The sequence below is a fragment of the Emys orbicularis genome, chromosome 4 (genome assembly GCF_028017835.1).
Source record: "Emys orbicularis isolate rEmyOrb1 chromosome 4, rEmyOrb1.hap1, whole genome shotgun sequence".
NCBI lineage: Eukaryota > Metazoa > Chordata > Testudines > Emydidae > Emys > Emys orbicularis.
Window position 1 is genome coordinate 135742970 of NC_088686.1, and position 20183 is coordinate 135763152.

The 20183-nt window shown below is 40.3% G+C and overlaps 1 protein-coding gene across 1 annotated transcript in view; it reads right to left on the minus strand.

Moving 5' to 3' along the window:
* Nucleotides 1-20183, minus strand: part of FKBP5 (FKBP prolyl isomerase 5) — a 50132-nt gene that overhangs the window by 25610 nt on the left and 4339 nt on the right. The window contains exon 2 of the mRNA XM_065403872.1: nt 638-766. Within this exon, the coding sequence (XP_065259944.1) occupies nt 638-742 (105 nt within the window). The 5' untranslated portion in view covers nt 743-766. The remainder of the gene's footprint in view (nt 1-637; nt 767-20183) is intronic.

Consider the following 20183-nt stretch of genomic DNA (forward strand, 5'->3'; position numbering starts at 1 on the left):
AGTATCATATTTAGGAATCTAGTCAGTAAAATAATATTTACTTGCTGCCAATGTAATGCCACATCCATAGGGGTAAAATCATTCCATTCGCTTTTGGTCAAAATTCTTTTATACTACTGTTTGGAGCAGGCAGTTCTTAAGCTAAAAGGAGCGGGGAGCGTGCGCAGAGGAGATATCACTGGGGAAATAGTTATATTCAATCGATAGGATGAAGCAATCGAAAATATACAGCGGAACAATCCTGAATTTGCCTCCAGTAGGAAAAGGGGCTGAGCAGCAGTCTAGATGATCTAAGTAATAGAAATTAGATCTAGGGAAAAGCCTATGAGTAATACATATATATTATACTGCATGGATGTACTACTAAAGATCTGATTAGACATAAGCTAGCAGTGAAATTCACAGTGAAGGCTGATATCTGTACTGCAGTTGTGGTCTCCGTGCCATTTAAGTCTTCCTATTTTTGTAAAGGAAATTGGACAACGAAATCCCCTAGACAACTTTGAAAAGCTCAGCGTTATTGTGCTGGAAGCTGCAAGACAACCCATGCCACTAACATTCAGACAGTTAACAGGTGTGTACGTGCTCTAGGAGAGTAGCTATTGAACTGTGCCACTAGCTTTGGCGATGACCTCACCTTCAGAACCCCTCGATCTTGATTGGGTGTGATGTCCTCTCCTTGTTCAGCAAGAGCTGCTGTCTGGACCTCTCCTTCATTCTTTGTGGCCTCGTCAGTTGTCATTGTCTTCTTTCATAAGCACAGACGCTGTCGAAACACACACAATACACCATGCTCAGTGGCAATTTGTATTTTCACAGGTCTACGCTCCTCTGAGGTGCCCAGTGCTAGAACACCAGCACAGAGAGGTAGGAAACATTTCAGAAAAGAAACAGAGGAAACGTAACTACAAAGTTCTCCCATTTGACCTTTGCAGGAAAGAAAATCTATTAGCATAAAACTGATCTACATATGCAAAGTGGAACATCCCTTTCTATGGAGGACACGAGCCACAAATTGTTAAAAAGAAAATTCGTAAAACACAGAATCTACCTTGTATATGCAAACAGGACTAGACCAATCTGACCTCCCATTGCACTGTTAGTGACTGGGAACAACTGTTTTTAAACAGTCAATGAAAGCCAGATTTCTCCATGCAAGGTTTCCTCTGAATAGCCAATATGACTTCACCACCACTGCAATCTACATAGTAGGATTCCAGGAGTGTCACTCGGAAGCCTAAAATGTCTGTTGAGTCAGTGTGATGTGATGAAACAGCTACAAGCATGGTGGAGAACTCTTTGTTTAGAATGGTTTCAGAGTAGCAGCCGTGTTAGTCTGTATCCGCAAAAATAACAGGAGTACTTGTGGCACCTTAGAGACTAACAAATTTATTAGAGCATAAGCTTTCGTGGGCTACAACCCACTTAGAAGTGGGTTGTAGCCCACGAAAGCTTATGCTCTAATAAATTTGTTAGTCTCTAAGGTGCCACAAGTACTCCTGTTATTTTTGTTTAGAATATCATCAGGTTCAGTCATCAGCAGGGCTGGTGGTCTGTTCCCATTCAATATAAATTTGCAGCTATTTTTGGTTTTTAATAAATACCAAAAAAACCATGATTTTACAAGTTACACCTGTGTGACAGCATGGGTTTTCAGCTACTAACAGTTTTGTTAATTCTTTGAGGATCTTTTTAGCAATACAGATCAGCGAGAACCTCACACAATCACTCAATTACATGAAGTCACGGAGAGGTGTAAAGGTATCCTGGTTTCACATCCTTATGTTCTGTCATTGTCAATCAATCACTGCTATGTTTTGAGGCATCACTATGACATCACAAATCAGCGTATCATGCCATGGAACGCCCTCAGATGAGTCTTGCCATCGGCCCTGGAAGATTTAACACCAGGGACCCACAGCAAGAGCATGCTAGATAATCAACTGCTATGATGGGACAAAAAGTCAAAGACAGTCTCAGGCAGATGAACTCCAGATAATTCTGGGTTTGAAAGATTCCCACTGACGTGCTGAAATGGAACCCAAGCAGAGCAGAAAGCCAGGACAGAGACCTGAGCACCAGAATTGTGCGCCCCAAGTGTCCCATTCCCGTTAGCTAACAGACAGCTGTTTGCTGCATCCCTAGATTGCAAGAGTAGCACATTACAGTAGAAGCTTAGCAGAGAGGTGACAAAGGCATGGATGACAGTCTCAGCCTCCTGACCAACTGTAATAGACAGGCATCAGCGCTACCCCCGTCAGAGATACACTAGCCATTCCTTCCGGGATCTTAGAGAGGAACACATTTTAGACGAGCATACAAAAAGATCAGCTTGGACCAGCCCAGCGTCCTCATAACCACGAAGCTTCTAAACACAAGGTGATCAGCATGTGTGTTAAAGATGCCAAGTAACACAGAAAACGCCTTTGTTCCCTAAAAGGTAGACATTTCTGTTTACAAGGTATGGAAAACAATACATGAGCAAACTCCCTCTCATCCATCAACCAAATAAGCCCGATCACTGAGGAGATGTTTCAGGGCCCACAAGCTGAGAAAGTTATTTAGAACACTAACCTTTTTGTGCATTGTACTGCAAATTACTTTATGCCCACAGTACCTGTCAACCGTTTCCCATAGAGGATTATTTACTGTATCTTTGGAAAATCAAAACCAAAAGCTATTTTTAAAAGCAGCAGCCCCACCCCAGATTCCTTGTTGTTTCTTCTTGCCCACCCCCTCCTGGTCCATCTAATTTTTTGAACAAAATTGAGATCTATATCCAAAATATGCTCAGCACTGTACAGACATGCAGGGAAGTATAGTTCCTGCTCCAGTGAGCTGACCTCCTGAAATCTCTGCATGCTTGTTGCCTTTTAAGACCCACTGCTCCCCCTTTTTGTCCTGTCAATGACTTTTCTTGTTCCGTGTTGCTGACACTGACAGTAAAACAAGTCTCAAGACACTTGGCATTTTTATTTAAGCCCAAATTCCTGGAATCCTCTGCTTACATAAAAAAAACCTCAGCTTTTTTTTAGAATAGGGTTTAACCCACACGGCTGCAGAGGAAAGCTTGACAACGTGACCTAACTGTGCCCTTGGGTACATCTGCACTGCACCTGGGAGGTGTGATTCCCAACACATGTCAACAGGTGGTGGAATCTCCATCCTTAGAGGTTTTTAAGGCCCGGCTTGACAAAGCCTTGGCTGGGATGCTTTAGTTGGTGTTGGTCCTGCTTTGAGCAGGGGATTGGACTAGATGACCTCCTGAGGTCTCTTCCAACCCTAATTTTCTATGGTTCTATGACAGAGTCACACTAGCTTAGCTTGAGCTAGTGCGCTAAAATAGCAGTGTCGATGCTACAAACTGAGCGGCAGCTTGGGCTAGCCACCCAAGCTTGGACGTAGGGGGTTGGGCAGGCTTGGACTCAGATGGCTAGCCTGAGCCGCTGCCCAGGACACAACGTCCACACTGGTATTTTCAGTGCGCTAGGTCAAGCTAAGCTACTGCAAGTCTGAGTACCTGGGCTGAGAATCAAACCCCCAGCTGCGCAGAGACAGGCTCAAAAGCCAAAAGTCAAATAAAAAGAACCCCATGTTTTTTGTTTTGGTTTCAAAACCCATGATTTGTTAAGCCAATCTCACAATATCGGGGGTACTGACTCATGCTTTTTAAACACTGAGGGCTGGCAATACTGCCTTCCTCCCCCTCGATCTGATATCTCTTCTCACCACACGTTATTCTTTTTGCCCTATGCCTCTTCCCACTTCCACCTCCTTCATCTGGCTCCTCCACGTTCCTCTGCTTTCCACTGCTCACGGACTACAGGCCTCAGAAAGACACTAAAGTAAGTTTAAAAGACAAACACACAGCTCAGGTGGGGATAGCAGAGAAGAGACACACAGGGCCCAATGCGCCTGGTAAGCTGGATTTCCTGTTGGAGTGCAAGGCCCATTGCTGCAAACAATTCTCATTTAAAAAGATACACGACATGGCCATTACCTGAAAGAACACACTACTCAGGGTGGGGAGGGGAGTTCAAAAATCATGAATCAGGCTCTGCCAAATAAAATGAAAAAAAATCACAAGGGTTTTTTAACATAATAAGCGTGGGGCTCTTTATTAGCCTTTAGGGTGTATTTGGTCATGTTTTTGTGGTTCTCACTGCAACCAAAAAGGGCTAAAATCTTTCCCTTGTTGAAGAAAGAAAGATGAGATTCTCACACATGTGCAGAACCCCAAGGGCTGGAGCTTTAAGAAAAATACCAAGTCTCGCAAGCTGCATGAGACAATAGGGACAGTGAGTAGGCAACAAGGTCAGAAGGATGGAGGATAGAATTTGTGTAATTACAGACAGCCCTGCAACAACACCGTGCTCTTCTGGACTCATTGCGCAACCGGCTGAGGCTTTGACAATAAGGCAATTTTCTCCATCAAGGACACATGTTTTACAATACCCCCTGATGAGAAAGGAATTGCCTGACGTTTTAAAAATATTTCCTGTCCATTTCCTTAAAATCATTATTCTATTTTGGTAGCTGCACTGCTGTGCAATGCGTAATCAAGGAAACGCATGACGTAGAACTAAAAAGCAATTGTGTTTAGACATAAAACAGATCTATTAAACTAGTTACAATTGTGAAACTTTCCCACTGCCTTTGGGGTTGAGGCTAATAGAAACCAGTGGGAGAAATCATTCATTCAGGGATTTATAAACAGAAAACGGATTTTTCAAGTTTAAGAAGTAGAGAAATCATTTGGTAAGGATACATCCACCTTTAAAGGGGAACATGACTTTGAACTCATGCTAACAGGGGAAACGGACTAGAGACAGTGTTGTTAAATACATGAGATAAACAAACAGAAAAGTAAAAAGCATGTTGTGTTTAGTTAATTTCCCGTTACCTGTGGGTTTCCCAGGCTGCAACAGAGGGAAAGAAAAATAACAACCTTTAAATGTCCTAAAGCCAGAAACCTCAGCAGAGGGACTTAGTGGCAGATATAACTGTGAAATTATCTAACTTTTAAAAAAAACGGATTGCATTTTAGATTGACAGTGTTCCTTGAGAGCTCTCTTTTCCAGTGATATTCATCTTTATACTATGTATTTTTTTTTAAAATTATAAATATTTTGTGCACTATACACTCAAAGAAGCAGTTAGGACAAAGCCACTCCTGTATATCTCATTTTTTGTTTAGTTTTAATTGAGAAGGGTTTTTTTCCCCCTTGGGACATCCACCATAAGGTTTATTCAGTATTTAAGAGCTCATCTGTAGCTATGGATATTAATCCAAACAACAACAAAAAAGCTACCAACCAAACCCTACTGCACCCCAAAAAGGGGGTACTTACCCCAGCCAATAAGCGGGTAGCCTTTTTTTCTCTCCACACAGCTTCTATAAACACTTCTACCGCACTCACATCCAAGGATCTCAAAGTTCTCTACAAATATTACAAAGCCTCATAACTCCCCAAGCCAGCAGTTACACATTGTCCTGTTTTATTGGTGTGGACGATGAGGTACAGAAAGATTTACGAGACTTGCCAAACGTTACAAAAGCAAGCCAGCGGCAGAGCCAGGAACAGAAACCCAAAGTCCCAACTTGCAGTTCTGCGCTCTAAACTACTGGACAATTTTTCCATGTGCCCACAAGTTACTGCTGTGTTCTCCCACAGTTCCAGCAAGCACCTATCACAACAGAATAAGCACTTCCTTATTGCCTACATAATGACAATGTTCAGGCAGTTCCCATCACCAAAACCAATTAACCAGGGGCAGAAGAATTTGAAAGGAGATCATTTACTAAATCAATCCCGAATACCACCAGGCCAGCCTAATCTCAAGAATGATCAACTGTCTAATGCAGAAACCATGGCCAAAGGACTGCAGCAGTTGCTGACTGTCTGCCGAGAACTAGTTGGTCAATAGATGCTGGCTCTCTTTATTTCCAGTTGCTCAATCACATTAAGAGACTATTAAAAACACATTCAGTACATCCTTAGTATTACTTTTTTATGTAAGCAATTACTGTCGTCACCACAGGGATGTTATACAATTGTGAATGTGAGGGGAGGTGGTCTGCATCACAGCAAGCGAGAGGGAAGGTGCTCACAAGATTCTCTATTAAAATGTGGCCCACGTTATGAGAGATCCTGAGAACCCTTGTCTAGTGAAATTGCCTTTAGCTATAAAAGAGGGTGTGCTTTGGTCAGGCTTATCTGCAATTTATAGCAGCCCTTCCAGAGACACAAATGTAGCCAGTCTAGCTGGCTAGGAGCCACGTTTTCCATTAATTTGAAACAAGCAATGGTAGAAAAATCTGCCACTCACTGAGCATTTAACTAAGTCTTCTGGCAGAGAGAAATAGACTCTTGCAAAGAGTCTTGTAAATGGGCTTTGAGATGTCAAAGCCTGACATTTTTCTTTGTGGGACCACGTGTATTCTGGCTAAAAGAAGGGAATTAATTATCTAAGACAAAGGAAACTGGCATTTCTGACAGACTCACATCCTAACCAGGTCCTGATCTACCACCACTTTGACTACAGGACTAGGATATTGTTAGGTTTAATGTCAGACTGTCAAAAAGTATTCCCGGAGGGTCCTAAAAATTAAAGCCAAGTGGAAAGATAAATTACTTGGCAGACTCTAGATGGTCTATACACCTAGATAGATCACAAATGTTATGCTACTTGATGTACCACACATCCTGATATGCCATTAATTTAATGTTGATATGTGGGAGGGGCGGGGGAGACACAACAGGTGCAAAGGAAGGGATAATCAAATTATATCAATGTAGATATCTCCCTCCTGAATAGGCACCGATCCACTGAAGTGCATACCTATTAAGCAATCATTTATGCACATGTTTAATTTTAAGCGCATATTTAAGGACCACTGAAGTCACGGGAACTCATGCACATGTTCAAAGTCAAGCACATTCTCAATTGGAGAACAGAAGTTTAGATGTCATGTGATATAGCGGTGTGTTTCATTCTCTACTCTGTCTAGAGTTTTATTTAATATGGGGCAGTATTGCAGAATTTGATATCCTTAATTCTGAAACACTGCCTAAGATAGAGGAACGCAAACATGCGGGAAAAAACCCCACATTCTAACTTACTGTTTTTAAATGGGTGAGACCAAAAGTTTTGATTCAGTTTTTAACCTCCAGATTCTATTAATATGTCTCTCTTGCTTGCACTCTTCTCTTTCTCCTGCTCCATGGCCCACCAAATCAGCTGATTAACAAATTGTTTAGGAAATTGCTTCCTGTGGGGAATACAAAAAGGTGTTAACATTTACTTTGCAAGTGGGCACAAAGCTGCTTAGGAATTCAAGAAAAGGGGATGGGGAGGGGGGTTACTTGTTTTTAGCTATTTACCACTGCAAAGATTATCTGACAATTTAACATGGCAGCATAATCTGTAATGTAGGAGCAACTACAAACAAGTTTAAAAAAAAACAAGAAAAAAATTGAGGTCTTAACATACCCTTCAAGTGTGACTATATAAACCAAGTTAATTGAATATGAAACAGTAAGGATCTGCCTAACTGAACAAAACAAGAGTTAAGGCTGTCCCTTCCACCCTTGAATCAACACATTGCCCCTGTACTACCATGTACTGAATGTTAAGCAGGAACACACAGTAATATCCAGTTCACAATGGGTCTAGCCAAAAAGGACCCAGTACAGACTGCAGTCCTCATATTTAACTCCGCTAAATAATTGTGAATTCTGGAGTTGATCAAAAGCAGAACTTGTTTCTGCATCTTTTATTCTTGCAAATCTGTTGTTTCCCCAAACACAATCCAGCACATTAGTGTGAGCAGTGGAAAACATTGGCTTTCATTTAACATTTTCAACTCCCCAGACTGAGAATGATGGTAATCAACTCACCCAGGCAAATGAAGCATGCCACAATATGCACAGATTACAAGCCTGTGCCTATATGCCTAGAATCCAGAATATTTAGTCACCACTATGAAATGCTTTTCTTATCCAGATTTTGAAACAGCCATATGTACAGAAGTGAATTTCGGCTCTTGTTTTAGAAAAATGTTGTGCAATCATTACAAGCAGGATAAAAAGACAATTTTCAGCTGTGAAGCAACTTTCTGGAATGTTCTCTACATCTATGCTCTGTGGTTGCATACATTTTTTTTTTTAAATTCCTCTGTACTTTGATGATTTTTCAGACTGTCTAAAGCCACTGCCAGACATGTGGCATCACATATGCTGTCACGGAAAAAAATGGCAGTCTATAAAATATAGTGGAACCTTCTTAAAGTTGAAGTTGTTTTTCTTCGAACCACCCCCTCTGCTACCACCCAAGTGTTTACTATCAAGTGGAATTTTACTACAAGCCATTTGCACTACATAGGTGTTGCTAACATCCAGTGTACAGAAAAGTATGCAAAGCAGAGAACAGGATGCAGCTGTATAATCTACTTTATGAAGACAGACAGGTATTACACATACTAGAATTTCAACAAAACAAGCACTACATCAGTCCTGATTCACACTTCCTAGAAATCAACATGCCAGACTTTCAAGCTCCAAATAGAAACTGGACTTTGTAAATCTCCGCTGGATGTTTGTATGAATGAAAAAGAAAGGACTGTGTTAAAAGAAAAAAAGGAACAAAATGTCTAGCCATAAAACCATATATAAATCAAAAAAGATTTCACCCTAACACGATTTACTAGTTGGAATTGTCTGAAGTAATAATAATCTTCCTCTACAGGAGGGAAACTGCCAACAGACATGACAGGAATTTATGACAGCAAACAGCCAACTGCTATATAAAAATAAATTCATGGGATTCTTAATCCTAAACCATAATTTACTTAAAAAAAGAATAAGCAAACAGAGGGCATAGTTTTAAACCATGAACCTAACCTAAGCTGTTAAGGGGGGGGGGGGAGAATATCATTTGGTAGCCTTTTTAAAAATTGATTTCAGTAAGTAAGGAATCTGTAAACCCCATGTTTATTGTATTATGAGCCATTTTATTTGTAAACCAAGTGAAAGCCACATCACATGTACACACACACACACACACACCAAAAAAAGAAAAACTATTTTAAAAACAAACAAAACAACACATGGGTATGTAGAAAACCAGCTTCTATTCAAAGCCAGGTTTAAGTTCAGAATTCCATGTGCTAAGAAAGTGTTACAGAACCTAATTCAAATGCTCATCCAAACAGATTGTAATTCTGTAAAGGCAAGCATTACAAAGAACAACATTGTAAGAATGCAGAGCTCCTGCAGTTTATTTCCCATAGGTTAAAGTAAGAAGTTTTATTTGCTACTTCTGTGCAGCATTATTAAACAAGGGACACCATAAACCTTAAAAAAGGGCACAATTCTGTCAAACATTTTCAACTATTACAAGTCACTGAAGATTAATATAACTGAGAAAATAAGAGGAATATCTATATTTTTCTTCTTCTTTGTACTCTTAGCAGCATTTTGTCTCTTAGTCATTTTCACTCTTTCCTGTGCATAGACAATTTTGCTGGGGGCCATGGTTTGTTGTGGGAAGCATGTCCTTCACACAGCAACATGGGAGACAAACACATTTTTTTAAATAAAACATTTTTTAAATAAAAAAGTTAGTCTGAGAAACCACAACAATAAAATAAAGTAAACTGATAGAGGGAGTCAGGGCAGGACCTCAAGTTACTTGTAACTTTTTTGAAATTGACTAGATTTTGAGCTTAGGTCCCTTTAAAACCACACCCATGTCAGTTAGCTGAGTAGCTATAGGTACATACTGTCCATTAAATGGCACTCAAGTGATTAAGCAGCTGTGTGTTGATTAGATAATGAAAACGGAAGGGGGTGGATGCAACAGCTGAAGTTTCCCTTCACAGTTTAATGTGTTTTTGCCTGCCTTTGATTGAGAAAGTGGATTTTTTTCTGTTTTGTTTTTAAAGAAAATTGACTGACCAAAAGTTGACATACACCAGGACAGAGGGAAAGAAGTGATTTTTTTCCCTGGTGACAGGCTTTTTTAAGATGCCTGTAATACAGTCCCTACAGTTACATTCTCTGCAGAGTGAAGTCAGAGATAAACGGTCTTTGATTCAGTAACCAACTGCAATTTGGATTTGAGAAAATATAACCTTCTTAAACCTGACATAGGCTCTCTGTCTTCCAAATCAAATTATGCAGCTGCAGGGTTTCAGATCTGTATTGGAACAACAACAAAAATGAAATAAATAGAATAATTTGCACTCTGCTTGGTTGCCGTTAAGCAACAGATTTCTCCACTAGCCTGGCTGTGCAAATCTGATAAAAAAAAAAAAATCTTTAGTACTGTATTACTTCATTAGTCATTTATTTTGAGACCTGACTCAGTTCCCAAGAAGGCACATAGTGTTCTTCCTGAAACCACTTCAGAATTAGAGACACGAAGCAGCTCCAAATAAACTTCAACTCAATCTTAGACATGCATCTGCCCAAATGTTACATTTGGGCCTCTATAGAAAAAAGTTCTCTCTCTCTCTCTTTTTTTTTTTTAATTAGTCATACTATTTTTGGAACTCCATTTTTCTCTATGTACCTTTAAGTGTTTGTATCTCTAATTCAGATAAACAAAATTTCATTAAAAACAAGGTAATATGTCAGGTATGTCCTTTAAGATGTGCCAGAATTTGAATTCAAAGATTCACAACTTTGTACAGTAATTTTCAGAATAGCTTTCAGCTTATCTAACATTCAGATTTTTTCTTCTTTAAGAAAGGGGGGAAAGCTATGAATTTCAAATTAACACTAGTTTAATCAAATTTGTCTGGGTATACTTATCTTCTAGTGTGTGCATTATGCAAGAAGCCAGCAAACGTATCACACAAAGTCATATCAAAATAGCTCCTTTTTAATGAAAGTTGCAATGTACATTGTTGAACCAAATGCACAATGTGAATTATGAGTCACTGGGCTAAAATGAACCCAACGTACTTCTAGATTATCATCAGTTAGCTCATAGTTAAGGCTGGCTGTTTCTCAAGGGGAGTCACAGAAATCAGGACTACATATATTTTTCAGGGGTCCCTGTGCAGTTTCCAGTTTATTCCCTCCCAGTAAGGGGAGCAGTGAAGGCTCACTCCCTTGCCTGGGAAGTTACAGCTGCCATCAGAGAGTCAAACACCTGGGTGACCCAGAAGCTTTCAACCCTATAACTTGTTGGTTTTTCAGGTGCCTACTAAAGATATGCACAAATGGCAAAAAGCATTTTTAAAGGCCCATTTTTAAAGCTTCCCACTACCAACAGGTATTGGGATCTATCTCTTCTAGCAATCAGTTTCCTGGCTGATGTTTTCTTAATTTAGGTTGTTAGCTTGTAAGATACATAGGACACAGAGCCTCCTTTTGGGGAAACTTATCCAATTGTTTAGATTACATACAATGCAGCCACATACTACAGTGGATGGGCACCTTAGAAAAGAGTGTATAGCAGCCAAAGGAATCCCAACAATGCTCACGGTGCATTAGAGCAGCTCTTCAGCCAAAGCTCCCTTTCATTTATATTTAGAGGTCTCAGCCACCACCTTGCCTGCAACCTTATCTGAACTTGTAATTACAGCACCATCTACAGGCAGCCATTGGCATAGTTAGATTCATGGTTTCATTTCTAATCCAAGTACAATTAAACTAATTAGGGAACACTAAAAAGAGTATTTCAAAGACACTAGTGCCAGGATTAACTAAACAGTACCACTACCATAAGAAAATAGAAGACAGAAACGGATACCCATCCTCCCATGTACAATAATAATTGAATAAGCGCATTATGGATTTGCCTTCCTCTTAAGTACCAAGCATCGTGTACTGCCAGAAGCAAAGTATCAATCATCTTAGAAACCTAGTGTGGCAAATCTTATGTTCCTATTGTGCTTTACAGTTTTCCCAAGAAGCAAGGATAATTGGAAGTCCAGCATTAGCCAGGGCTGCAGGGTTGAGGAAGACCTTAAATACATGCTACACTTCATTGAGAAATACCCAATTCCCTGGCAGTGTTTTCCATCCTGCACGGCACACCATATTGTGTGACTAATTACAGCATACAAAACGGTTTCAGCACAGACTGTTTCAGCACAGCTGCGAAGACTTCACCAAGGACCCATGCTCTAGCACTGGAATTTCCCCTTTCCTGTAGATCCACTTTCAGACTACAAGACTATGTGTCAAGAGGCTAGCATAATCATAGCATACGGTACCTGACAACTGTATTTAACTATCTATTGCCAACCCTGTCTGTTCCCAAATTGGCAGGAAGTACAACTTCTAAAGAGACCAACTCAGTGCAGCAGAAGAGCTACCTAACAAGCAGTGCTGAAAGGTTCCTGACAGTTTAAAAATAAAGAGAGAGCGCAGAAGCACAGTACATGTTGTGCAGCTAATATGAGGAGCATGTGTCCTAGCCACAGATGCTAATCATTCTGCCCACCTAATATTCTTGTAACTTTCTAGTGGTTTTAGTTAAAATCCAAGTCACAACCAGTTTTTAAGCAGTAGGAGAAAGTGAACTTTATGGCTCAATATTCTGCTGCTCTAAGAGTACCCACCATACTGTTGCCAACAGACAGCAGAACTGGTGAAGCCTGCCTGTACCCCTAAGAAGGATGGACTAAAGACAGTACTAGCCAACAGCAGTGACATTTTATAGGAGTTTTATGGACGTGCAGTTCAAAGTACAGTACAAGCCTAAAAGAATAATTTGCCTACTTATTCAGGTGTTGTTTAGAAAGCCACTTGTGCCAATAACAAAAAATGCACAAACAAATTCTGTCTTAAAGTGGATCGTTGATTTTAATTTTTCCAAATTGCTTAAAAATAAAGGACTAGCATGGGCAAAGTTCCTTTTGACTCAACCCACTGTATCCACTTGTTACAAGGATCCCAATTAACAGGCATATTCTTACATAACATTCAGCATGGGCATACCCAGCCTAGACAGAACATCTTGGCTCAAAGAAGGAAGGTCACCTTTAATTTTAAAAACTACATATCTAATGCCAGATTCTTAATGTTATTTCATAATGTCTGTTCCTTTAAGGGAGAGATTTAATTTTTTTTATTAAAGTGAATGTTTAAAATTAAATATACACAAGTTAAGAGGAAAGGTACTGTATATCTGGGGTCAGGCTTGGGTTATGAGGGATTACAGGTATCGGTTGCAAGGGTGAAGAAATACATACATATCACATAACCGGCATAGACCCAGATTGGGGTGCAAGAGGTTTTTAAAGTGTCAGTGGATAAGTGGGCTCGGGTACGCCACCCATAGAATGAATAAGGAGTCCAAGTCAGTATCGGTGTAGCGGATAAGTACATGGGTGGGGTATTACACAAGACAAAACTCCAGAAACATCCATGGTCAATCTTCCCCCCCCTCCCCCCAAAAAAGAGAATTTTATAGCTTCCATCAATGAGATGGAATTTAAAATCACCTGTGAAACCTCCTGATTCCCATTTTGTATTTCCATCAGTATGGAAAGGTTACAGAAGACACCCCACACACATGCAATACAACATGCTATTTCCTGAACCTCCAGTTTTCAGTTTCTTGCTTCCTGAGTGGGTGAGAGCCTGGTGAGGATGTTCCCATAAAATATATAAACATGTACACCACACCTGTTATTCCTGCCATTGGCAACTGTGGGGGTAATTATGAACCCAGCATTACACTATGGCATCATGCTTAGCAAACACTACCTAAATATAAATACATAATAATAGGGAGTGTGATTTCAAAGGTTTTCACAAGTTAGGAATAATAACATTATAACAGACAGCCCCATCACATTACAGAAGGTCATCCTTAAAAAGGTGTGAAAATATTTAAAATATCTGAGCACCCACTGCTTGCTATTCGATTACTGGAATCTATTTTTACCATCTATTATGGTTAGTCTTCCTTGGTCACTTTTTCTTAAGAATAACTCTAGCTTATTTCAATGTCCACAATCAAAACACGGCCTCGAATGGAGCAGCTATTAGCGAAGTGTTAGTGCAGAATATGAACATGCATGCACATTTCTGGACACCGGAAAGAAAGCCAAACCTCATTTACCAGAGGAACAATGCATATCTCCAGTGCCTAACCTGGGTGAGATTTTCCAAAGCACTCAGCGTTGACCTAACACTGCTCCCACTGAAATCCGGGATAAAGATTCCCAATGGGACTAATTAGGCCAACCCTGAGCACTAGTGAAAAGCCACTCGATGTGTGGAGATTTCATATTTATGTATTATAATCCCCCAACTTTATTCCCTTTTGTTTGCAAATTCCGTATCCATTTAGTTTTTCCTCCGGAATGAGTGTTTTCAGTTAGTTTTAAATTAAATATAAAAAGGTACTTTAAAAAAAATTGCTCAGTACCAGCAGTCTAGCACTCAGGAGCGACACTACAGCAAGCCAGAGTACTGCTAAGTGGGGAATACGGACTCTGTTCTGTTTCAGATGGCCAAGAAGTTACTGTATAAACAGGAAGAACCAAAATATTCGAAATGATGACCACCTAGACATTCTTTTAATACACACATTCCAGCAAAACATCTAATATACTTTGCATATGTTTAGATGTACAATTATAAAATGTATGTTATGAAAGGGTACATTTGCTTGGGTGGCAACTATTCTGGCTGTGGTGGTTTCCATGTGTAACGACCACAGATTGGGATTTATTAACCAATTTACCAACCTCAAACACACTCTACCTGGGAAAGGGCAAGGACATGGAGAGCCAGCAGAAATCTCAGGAGTCAAAGCAAGCAGCTCAGCAGAGAATTAGAGTGAAAATGAGCACAGGCCATCTGGGATGAGTATTTTAGGATGGTCATGAATTTAATCACCATTAGCACAGAGCAGCAACACTTAAAATGAGAAATCCACAACGATAAGAAATCTCCTCAGGGCTGCTTCAAAAGGGAGGATGAGTTTTGAAAACCCAGTGTTTGAGTTTGAAAAGGAGAGAAAAAATAGCAAGACTCCATCTGGAGGAACTCTGTTGCTGCTTGACAGGCCACGGCCAGGCCCAGAGAATACACTCTACAGATTCCATAGGGTAAGGAGAGCACAAGGATAGGAAAGAGTTTAGCCCAGGGCTATAACGGGACACTACAAGAAAGCTAATGATCACTAAACCCCCAAATCTGCAAAGATTTACACATTTGCTTAACTTTAGGCACTGAGGTTAAGTATCCGCTTTAGTACTTGCAGAATCGTGGGCCTCACAAGTGGTTTGATCTGTAATTTAGGGAATCCTAGCTCCCTATATGCTGGTTATATTAGAAATCCTACACTCAGCTACTATAATACTGTGCACATATACTGCACCTTTAATCCAAGGATCTCGCGGTGATTTACAAACAATATGCATAAGAGATAACTGAAAAGCAAATAATACCCATTTCCCAGATGGGCAAATGGAGGCACACAGAAATTAAGTGATACAAAGTTTAGTGACAGACCCATCAAACCTACAAGCCCGGACTCCTCAGGCCTCTGCTCTAGCCACTACACTAGAGATCAGTGGTCTAGCTGAGGTGGCTTATAAGCGTAAATTAATCTTATCCTACAATCATGAGGGAGATATGTAAGTGGTAAGTGACTGGCTAAGATGCAGACACAACTGAATGTTTTAAAGTGTTTACAAGACAACGCAGGTTGGTATAAACTGGAAGGCTGGATCCACAGTAGAAGTAGCTCCCTGTAAGTCAGAAGAGTCTGTATTGTTTAGTGGTGAACTTAGGGCTCTAGAAAGACTGCAGGTGTAACCACAAGGAGGAAAAGTAACTACCAATTAACCCAATGTTTTTCCATCACAGCAAACTGTAGCACCACTGTTAAGCACTCTGACAGGAGCCACCAGGCATTATGGTGGGGCAGCCCAAGTAATAGCTGTACACCTGAGACTTCTTTAAGCCCTGTGTACATAAATGGTTTAGTGTTGATACTGAATCCTATGCACCAGGGTGAACAATAATTCCTGTATATACTGAAACACAAGACTGTTGCAGGGCCAAGTCATGCTTCCTTTGGGAGGGCCCGGAAATGCCATGAGTGTCAGTTGAGCTTTCTCCAAATCAGACACGGGACTTGGGGAGGGTGGGTAACGCAGCTTGGCTCCAATAAGCTATGGATGTTCCAAGAGCCACAGAATTATCTCCACAGATCCTGGTAGCATCTTTAGAAGGATAGTATGTTCGCTGTATCAACATTACTGACTCTCCACCAGCAGCATGGTTCCTTCATGATGACTTCTTCCTGCCTACATCTGGGCCTCCCCCATCTTCCTAGAAGAGTCAGGGGCTGACAGCAGAGCACATTTATATATATATATATATATATATATATAATGTATATATATATAGCTGAGAAAGCATTAGCATTATCTGAAGTGGGGAGATCTCTGCAGGGAGGTGACATTCTCCCCAAGCAAGCCCTCCCCTCCACTCACATGGAGATTGCAGAAGCTGCCCCTCCCCCAGGCTCAGGAGGTGGAGGGATGAGATTTTCAACCAAATTTGGTCAAGAAGAGCAGGTTTTGTATTAATTTCATTCCTCCATGGTAGGAAGTCCGGAGGGGATAATCTCACCACTGATCTCCACACAACACAAGGTGATTTTTATATTTACGCACCCAATCAAGTATACAGCAAAACCTCTCTCAGATGTCTTTGAAAAGTAACATACTGCAAATTTAGAGTCTAATTGGAAAAAAGGGCATTTTCAGCTCTCTCTACTGCCAGCATTATGGGAGGACTCCAATACCTCAGGTGATGCTCAGGGACCTGAGTGTGCTCATGGACATGCACGTTTCATCGTTGGATGGGCAAGGATGTTTTAAACATAAAAACATCTCTTTTTGAAACAGCAACTAGTTCAAAGAGTCAAGGCAATAATCATTTCCACTGGGTCCGGAGTGGCAACCCACATATCAGAAATCTTATCAATCGTATCAGAGAAGAGGTGGCATCGGCTATAGTTTTTACTATTGTCCTCAACTTCACTAAGAGTATTCCTTTTAATGAAACTAGTTTATACAAGCAAAAATGGAATACAAGAAGAGCAGTTATAAAAACACTTCTCAGTCAGTTGAAGATGCTTTAATTCTGGCCTCTTAACGAGATAGTTGAGCAGAGGGCCTGCATCATCCCAAGTCTGGATGGCCAAAAAAAAATTATTTCGATTGCAATTGCTGTTTAGACAAAAACCTTGTTACTCATATGACAGACCAGACAAACTGCAATCAGTGCTTCAAGCTTTATAGAACCCCTCACCATTATTCTATGTCCCAGTAACCTAAAGAAAATAAATTATAGCTTTTTTCCTGCTAGTTTTTCCTGTTTCCCATTGATTTGAATGGGATCAAAGCAGGCATCTGCAGTTTAAAGCTGTTGTAGCTCCCCCAAGTGGCGGTCAGAGCTGCTCAAAACCCCGAAGGGTGAAGCTACCTCTCTTGATGCCTTATTTTCAAAACAGACCAAACTGTTTTAAAAAGTCATTTTTGCAAAGCTTTCCTCTGTGTCGGTGTTGCTGTACACCAGCTCTTCATAACATTCACTCATTCAATAGGTTTCAAACAATAATACATAACCCGCCCACTTGTGAGGCTGGGCCATCGTCACTTGATTACTCTATAGAGTTGAAATACAAGTACTACAGTATTTGATACCACCTTGCACAATCCCAGTCAGAGCCTCTGGGAGCTATTATTTTATTATTTGTGTTCTAATCAAATGTCTGAACGTTATACTTTCGGGGGAAAAACAAGTGAACTTTTAAATAAGGGACATTCCGTAATTCTGGATTAATAATAATTGTATAATCTTACTGCCAGTAAATTGTTCTTGATTAATGTGATTTTAAGTAGTCCCTGCACTTTTTTGGACGCAGTGTCTGAAAAACAATTTCAATCACTGACTGAGGGCCCAACGGTGCAGGGGATTAGAGATTTATACATAGAATTCTGTAACTACTGGGGATACTTTCAAAACATGTTTATGTGGCGTTTGTCATGACAACAACCACATTTACACACAATATCAATATATCAAAAATAGCCCGTACATTTTAGATATAAATTCTTCAGAGCAGGGACTTATTTCCCTAAAGCACTAACCGTTTATAAAACAATATAACTACAGACATTTTTCCATGTCACAATACATTTTTTAAATCAATTATTTATTTAATTTTTTTGGGGGGGGAGAGGAGGTACAATATCAGACACAAAATGAAGGGTGAGATTTAAAAAAAATAAGTTAAAAGATGCGTAGATTAGTTAGGTGCCCGGCTTATAGTATTTCAGCAGGAGTTGGGCACCTAACTACTTCTAGCCAACATTGGCAAACTCACCCCAAGTGTTATTCAATTAAATAAATTAAGGTAGCAACAGCCCTGGAACTTTTTATTCTCCCTAATTTTACACAGCTAAGTGTACAACAACACTTAGAGAAATTCTGAAACTTTACAGAAGTATTAAAGGAGATTCCCCTTTAGGAACCTGAAACATCACTGCAGGGGGAAGGACCAGACCACCTACAAGATTTCTCTCAATCTTAATAGCGAATACCATGAACTAATCCCCAGGGCAAACGCTCTTTCCTAGACTGACTCACACACAAGACTTAAGCAACCCTTGTCATTAAAGCCCACTTTGTTATGTAGTAACACATTGATGTTCATGAATAATACAGTTCGATTTGTGACTGCTTCCATAAACCCGTGAAAAGAGATTAATTATTTAACTGTTTGAGCTTAAATTTAGGATAAAAGTTCTTTCTTGGGAGCATATTTTTACTCTCTATTATACCTCACAACATATGAAAAAGCTTTTTAAAAGATGTTCATAACAATTCAGAAATGCTCTCCATATAAATACAGATTTAGTAAGCTAGAACATTTAATAGTCTAGTAACTGCATTATAGATAGTTGATATTAAATAAAGCTGCTATTACTTAATTCAAAGGATGTTAACACATGGGGTCCCACAGTTGCCTAACAGACAGAACTGTCCTGAATTCAAATGGATACACTAGGTACTAGTTAGCATCCCAAGCCTTTGGAGAAAGTCCGAGGACTACAGCAGTTTCTTCCTGTCACCTCTCAAATCTATCTTCTTCCCTTCCACACAACTTTCCTTTTCCCTGAAGGACACACTTTACTTGCCCATTCCAGTCTTCACATCTCTCCTTAAAAACGTCCTTCCCTGACCTGCTCCTCTGTGCCTCTCTCTCCTTCTGTTGTGTGGACTTGTCTTAGATTGAGCTAGCATGTTGTTTAGACTTTGGCCTTCTCCACTGAGGGTGCTGTGCCTTCCATCACTAACAACCCACTCCTAGCCAAGTCAAAAGGATTCTTCTCCCTTTTTAATCATGTCTATACTGCAATCAAGGGCGATTGTAGCTCATGTAGACATGCCCACCCAGAACCCTGGGTAACACCTGCCTTCTTATCACTGAAAACTTTATCCTTTCTCTTTCCCATACTCACAACTTTGAGGTCATCTGTGATTCTTCTTCCTATGTTTGCAGTCTCTCACTCAAATTGTTACTTATTCCAGTAACATCTCACAAAAAGTCCACTCTTCCCTCACTAGTCCCACTGATAAGTAAGGTGTGGACAAGGGTTTTCATCTCTTGCCTCATTTACTGTAACTTTCCACTTTCCAGCCTTTTCAAAAAGCTCATGCTGAAGTCATCTTCCTTGGTCATTGCTCTGATTAAGTTACCCTTCTCCTAAAATCCCATCCTTCCTTCCACTTATCAAAGCCAAGCTTGTTTTCCTCAGCTTAAGGTCCCTATATAGACTCAGGCCCAATGGCATCGGATCTAATCTCCTCCTACACCACCCATGTCTTCCATCCCCACCCCCTTCCTACATTCCTCCCAGTTCTCCTGCCTTGCTGCTTCCCTCGTCTTTCTTATTATCAATTTTACTCCCTCTCTTACACTCTCCACTGGCCTTAGAAAAATCTGCCAGCCCCACCCTTTATTTCTCTGAATCCCTCCTCCCCAAGAATCCTCATTCTCTTCACCAACTAGCCCCCCATATTCTCCTTCCCTCATCTTTATCTCTATGTAGAATCATAGACTATTAGGGTTGGAAGGGACCTCAGGAGATCATCTAGTCCAACCCCCTGCTCAAAGCAGGACCAAGCCCC